This window comes from Leuciscus leuciscus (assembly GCF_965113295.1).
Source record: "Leuciscus leuciscus genome assembly, chromosome: 12".
Classification (NCBI taxonomy): Eukaryota; Metazoa; Chordata; class Actinopteri; order Cypriniformes; family Leuciscidae; genus Leuciscus; species Leuciscus leuciscus.
In genome coordinates, this window is record NC_138736.1 from 67,967 (window position 1) to 74,605 (window position 6,639).

Genomic DNA, 6,639 nt, shown 5'->3' on the forward strand with positions numbered 1-6,639 from the left:
TCGGTTCTTATTATATAAGAAAAGGCATTTCAAAGCGGTGAATCAATGACGAAAGGGTTAGGTTACCTAACCCTAACCCTAACCCTAACCGAATCAGAACAGCAGATTTCTCCATGTTTAGAATAGAACTGAGGAAGTAATGGAGAACATGTTGTTAGGCTTTATATTCATTATGATGTTATCAAAGATTTTTTATTATTTTATTATTGTTTTGACGCTTTTAGGAGAAATATATCTGATCGTTTGAGAAAAATTTATTCTACATGGGAATAAACAGGCACAATTAGCCTAATCATAATTAATAATGCAATTGTGTTTATAACTAAAAGTGTGCTGACTAATATAATTAATTTGTTGTGTAATTCATTTAGTTCCTGAGCAATTATTCATTATTCTTATTGTCTCACGAGACTTCTTGCTGAACTGGCAGAGATAAAACAACGAAAAGCATCTGATTAGAAATCAATATAAGTGAATCTTTTTTCACCCATCGCAATGTTGAAGACATTATTATTTCTGATCTATTCTATTCCCACAGGCGGTGTATAGATTGTTAAAGTGTGCAGGAAACGCCGAATGGGAAATAACGAATTGAGCAACTGTTAAACACTCAGTGACGCTGATAAATGAGTGGGTTGGGTTTTTGCATTGTTCTTCCTGCAGTGACGAAACTGAAGAATTCCCGTGAGCTGAGCGTTAGTGTGATATTAAGTGTTTTTGAGTCATGATAAATGAGTTTCATGCGTGTAATGAGTGTCATATCCCCCCTATCCCAACAACCGGAAGAGTTAGAAATGCCTTTTTTCCTTAGGCCTATATGTTTTTTTCGCAACGCATGTCATACGGCAGCGCAACGCAATCCACAAGTGGATAACTCATGGAAGTTTCCCTGGTTGAACAATTTCAATGGGTTTAAATAGAATAGAAATCCACTGCAACATATTAGATGCACTTCGAACCACAATGAAGTTCTACCTCAGTAAGTAGATCCGAACCATTTTTAGAAAATATTCTTTAACACATTACGAATAATGATACAAATTAAGATAAAAAAAATGCACTACAACTTTGTCAGCTGTGTTCGCTGTGCACTAAGAGTGTGTGTGTATGTGTGTGTGTGTGTGTGTGTGTGTGTGTGTGTGTGTGTGTGTGTGTGTGTGTGTGTGTGTGTGGAGCGTTGGTTCCGTCAGTGTTTGTGATGTAGATTTCTGATGTTCTGAACACTGTTTTCTCCAGTTCTCGTCGCGCACTGCTGTTTGACGCTGGTCTATAACGCGCCGCTCGGCGGGCACGAGCTGACGTGCGCGGTAAAGAACGCCGTGAGTTTAGCGAAGGAGATCCTGAGCAACATTCGCGGAGCGCACGACGCGTGCGTCACATCAGCGGTGAGCAGGCTTACCTTTACTTTAGGCATCAATGCACTGTCAAATTAGGTCAGATCTTACATTTCATGGACAAACTTTAGATCAGCACAAGCTAATAATACATTCCTGTCAAATTGATTATATTTTATCTTACATCTGATTACACGATGCATTTTAGTTCACAACAGTGATACAGAATACAGGAGTTCATTATTGGTGTTATATTCTACATAATAATGGAAACTGTGTTTGTTTGTTTGCAGGGTTTGACTCTTTCCAGTGAAGCAAAAAGCTTGGAGTATTTATTAAGTGACATTGGCATTCCTGCGCCTCCAGTGCTCAAGTCAGAGGAGCTCACCATGGTAAATACTCTCTAGCATGGTAAAGTGTGTGTAAGCATGCTGAATATAGAACTGGAAGAAGCATACAGTAGTTTAGGAATACTATTGAGATGCATGTTGCTATTGATGATTGTAGAGCATTTTGATATTTGATATAGATGAAGCATAACTGTGTTGGAGCAGGACAGCAGCTCTTCTAATTTATGGATCTAATTCTGAATCAAACCTGCAAATGTTGTTAGAAGTCGAGTTTAAACACTGGCATCACCCCAAATCAGTCCTATTTAGATGAATGAAGCTTGCATGTTAAACATTTTCAAAGAGATGTTTAACAGTTCTTGACTGTTTTGACCAGGAAACGAGTTTAAACCGTATTGTAAACGGCCTGGAGCTTCACCACAAGCTTCTGGAGGAAATCGGAGTGATCTTGAACTCCTCAGAAGAGCTGAAGCCTTTGCTCGCGGGCGTCAGAGATCTGTGTGATCAGGTGAAAAAGGTAATCCTCACGCTTCAGCCTCTCCAACACCATCACATCAGTTCTGGTTTTAATGGAATACTGCAGTTTATTCTAAAGGATTTATCCTCATTTCAATTCACAAGCCTCGTAATCTTGAATCAAAATATATACGTTTACTGGTGCGACTTCTGTTTCATGCCGACTTTAAGAACATATAATGTTAGATTATTATTATATGTGGCTGAATACATACCATTTTAGAGGAATTACAATTATTATCAAATTAAATAATGCTGCCTATCGTATTATGTTTGAATGAAAAAAAAAAAGTACAAAACCTAAAGTGACATGAAGAAAATTTCATGAACATCTAAAAATTCACCAGTCCTTCCCATTTTCTTGAAAATCCTACAGTATTATTGCACGTTACATTTCACTGAACAACACTCAGCATTTCTTTCTAAAACGAGCTGATCATAGATTATTAATGCTCTCTCTCTTCTGGCTCAGGTGCAACGGCTGGCCCAGATTCCCAGTCCAGAATCCCAGGACGGGTTTCCAGGGCTTTCCCTGCAGGGCCGCAGTGATTATCAGGTCCAAGTGGCGGCTCATCTTACCCTCCAGCAGCTGCGGAGCTTCACCCAGGACGTGTTTCGGACTCTTCGCCACATCTCTGCGTCTATGGCTGACCCGTAGTGACTTAACCAGGCCAACAACTCAATGTCCTAAAGCTGACCCGTAGTGACCGAACCAGGCCAACAACTCAATGTCCTAAAGCTGACCCGTAGTGACCGAACCAGGCCAACAACTCAATGTCCTAAAGCTGACCCGTAGTGACCAAACCAGGCCAACAACTCAATGTCCTAAAGCTGACCCTTAGTGACCGAACCAGGCCAACAACTCAATGTCCTAAAGCTGACCCTTAGTGACCGAACCAGGCCAACAACTCAATGTCCTAAAGCTGACCCGTAGTGACGGAACCAGGCCAACAACTCAATGTCCAACTGGATAAACTTGGTATTTTCTGTAACTGTATTTTTGTAATACAAAAGTTATCATGGGTTTTCTTGGCAAAGTTAAATTCAACTTTGGAATAATACTATTGTTTTAACTGGATATAGTTTTATATGACTTTGATATATTTATTTATTGTAGTTAGTATTATTTTTATGATGTTATTTATCTCAACAGAAGTTGTACCCTATGGGTGCGGTGTAGGTTTATATTTAACCAGATTTGTATTTATTACTGATTATAAATTATTTTTTACTTGTGAATAACTATTAAAATATTTCAGAAAACAAATGCATTTTTTAAAAAGATTTTGTCTCTGTAAAATATCAAAATGTTGACATACAGTATTTATGAATCAAAAATATTTAATGGTCATAATTTAATAAATGGCTGAAAGTACCATTAATATCTTTATAAAAAAGCCATCTTTATGTGAAAACCATACTTCAGAAAGCTATATGCGTATATTATTCTCATGGTAAATAACATTACAGTAAACTGTTCCCTCATTTTAACAGTTCTTTCCCTGTCATGGGTGTAAAGTTAGTTTCTCAGAGGATGACCACTTATTGAAATGTGAATGTTTGAAGTATGTTGAATCAGCATTTACATTTTTATGAAAGCCATCAGCACACATCAATGGTGAAAGTGACATAGATCTAACATTGATTTATAATAGATAGCTACAAGATCTGGCAAGTTTATATCTCTGAAAACAGCTAGTTGCCGTTCAATCAGTGCGGCGTTTTCAAACACGATGGCGTTTTCCAACCTGCTTTGCTCTGATCCAGTGGCTCTCGACCCGGCTTTCTCTTTCTTCAACACTGCTCAATTATTAAACTCCATGTGAACTCTTCTCGAAAATGTGCCAAGTTGAAATTAAGAGCTTTCAAACCACGTCTGAGCCCTACCTGACGTATATAGAATTCAGTGCTGATTGATTCATTCAAGTAATTACATAATGCCATGAAGTGAACAAAATAATTCTGGAGGAGGATATTTCACTGCTGATCATCACAAAGCACAAATACAGAGATTCTGTAAGAAACAAACCTGGGCAAGAAAGACATCTACTACTCTGGAGAGGAAAATCATCAGAATGGTCAACAAGAATCTCCTGTTGCTTAACTGGCCTCTTCTGGATTTGAAGTTAAGACATGAAGGACTTCGAGGTCGTCACCCAAGGAAAACACCATTGCTCACATAGTAAATATTCATGTGGATAAGCAAAAACTGATGCTTCTTTTAAAAAAAAATCTGGGTTCCTAAAACCCTACAGATCTGACCATAACCACCATGCAAAAGGTCATCTGTGTCCATGAACGTATGTGAGCGTCTCTCACTCACACACACACACCCACACACCCGTCTCTGCCTCTTTCAAACCTGGAACCCTTTACTGAAAGATGCATGAGGAGGCCATCAGTCTGAGCAACACCAGACGCAGACACGTGATGGAGCTGGTGGTGAATGATGGAGCTGGACTTCTTGACCCTTCTCTAACTGATGACCCTTGACCCTTGGGTCCACCCAGCTGCAGAGCTGACTGGTGAGGTAGAACTTCATGTAGCTGAAAATTAACTTGAGACTTTAGTCTAGCATCACAGTTCCAGAATTATCAGCAAAAATGTAAATACGCTGATAATGTTGTAATTAGGGTCACATTGATGCGTGCCAGATTTCATTCATATCAGACCAACAGCCTATAGGTGACCAGAGAAATTATGCGTTGAGAAAATCGTTTACTGTGGTAAAATTGCAGACAGAAATGAAATCAGAGATACAAAATTGCCTCACATTTAAAGCTGTTCTAAAGTTCATGTTTATAACCCTCCTGTCCATCCTAAAGACGAAGGGCATCTCGGGAACCGCACTCCAATGGTTCAAGTCATACCTCTCAGGTAGGTCCTTCAGGGTGTCATGGAGGGGTGAGGTGTCTAAGACCAAACATCTAGCTACTGGAGTGCCTCAGGGCTCAGTGCTGGGACCGCTTCTCTTCTCCATCTACATGTCATCACTAGTATCTGTCATTCAGAAACATGGCTTTTCCCATGAAGACGCATCTTTTTCGGCAACACTTGATCCATTAATACTAACACTGTATCTTCTATTCTATATCTATCTTTAAAAAAAACTAACCTAACCCTAAAAAAAAATATTTAAAAAAGAACACATACTGTGTTAAACTGGGAAGGGTCATAGTAGACTACTTGCATATTGTTGTCCTATTGTTAGTTTCACTGCTTCTATTGTTCTCATTTGTAAGTCGCTTTGGATTAAAAGCGTCTGCTAAATGAATAAATGTAAATGTAAAATAACCCATCAACGGGCCTTACATTTTATAAAGCTTTTCCTTCATGTTAAAGGGAACTATTGTGCAAAATTCACTTTTACATGGTGTTTGAACATAAATGTGCCGGCAGTGTAAACACCCACCCTATAATGGTAAAGTTTACATCCATAGCCATGACCAACGGCGTTTATGTGAACTTTGTGTGTATTTGACAGTTTAAGCGCAATAAGACGTGAAAGAGAACTTAGTTTAATACTCACGGGACAGCCAGCTCTCTGTGCACGTGCTTCGGGTGTGTGCGCTCAGAAAACCATATATCAGAAGTTTACACTGATATGGTTTTAAAACGCATGCAGATAATAAACTTTCACGATGATGAAGAACTGCAATGTCCTCAATAGAGATGATAATCAAACAGATGGTTTGTTAGTTTTTGGCAGAGTATCAGAGGAGGCTTGATCTGTACAAACTCCGCCTTCTTCTTCAGCTCATTTGCATTTAAAGATACATGCACGAAAACAGCATGTCTTCTTGCAAAATTGGCATTTACAACATGGTATAATAAATTATCTGTGGGGTATTTTGAGCTGAAACTTCACACACACATTCTGGGGAAACCTGATACTTGCACTAGATTTTGTAAAAAGGTGCATAATAGTTCCCCTTTAAGGTAATAATGGTGCACACCAAGACCATGGTTCCACGTACTTCCTATGGACACATCTAGCAGGCAATAAAGAAAAAAGAAAACCATGCAGGAAAGCATCAGCATGAAACACCAAACTTTTAAGTGGCTCATTTATTCGGTTTAAAACGACTGATAAATGCACAAGGTGGCTTGAGAGTTTACGTGACATCCATCAACAATTAAACTGCACCAATCAGGCTCTTTAATTTAACACCAATCATGCAAAATCTGTTCGCCTTTACTCTTACTACCTTAGAATCACACTGACTTTATGAACCACAATGTTCCCAGTAAAGACAGATTCTTGAGTTGAGTTTGCTTACAGCTCTTGCAGCATCTGCTAGTTTCTGGAAAGCTTCCCATTACACCCTCATTAGTTAAGTCTATAAAACTTAATGAAGCACATTTCAGAACAACGTTGAACATCAACATGACCTACACACATGTGGAAAAGACATCAGCAGGATAACCCAGTCGTGTCT

General features: G+C 38.9%; 1 protein-coding gene across 1 annotated transcript; it reads left to right on the forward strand.

Moving 5' to 3' along the window:
• The first annotated feature begins 638 nt into the window (after positions 1-638).
• On the forward strand, positions 639-3,016 carry csf3b (colony stimulating factor 3 (granulocyte) b). Its single transcript, XM_082185668.1, has 5 exons — positions 639-979; positions 1,237-1,385; positions 1,628-1,726; positions 2,061-2,201; positions 2,673-3,016. Exons 1-5 carry the CDS (start codon positions 907-909, stop codon positions 2,856-2,858), a joined length of 648 nt encoding a protein of 215 aa, XP_082041794.1. The 5' UTR covers positions 639-906; the 3' UTR covers positions 2,859-3,016.
• Positions 3,017-6,639: the final 3,623 nt, after the last annotated feature.

What these genes read in the sequence shown, in the direction of transcription:
- csf3b (XM_082185668.1), top strand. Translation starts at nt 907, where the DNA reads ATGGGTTTAAATAGAATAGAAATCCACTGCAACATATTAGATGCACTT. An exon ending in ACGCGTGCGTCACATCAGCG is followed by an intron (nt 1,386 to 1,627) that starts GTGAGCAGGCTT and finishes GTTTGTTTGCAG; the next exon opens with GGTTTGACTCTTTCCAGTGA. An exon ending in TGTGTGATCAGGTGAAAAAG is followed by an intron (nt 2,202 to 2,672) that starts GTAATCCTCACG and finishes CTTCTGGCTCAG; the next exon opens with GTGCAACGGCTGGCCCAGAT.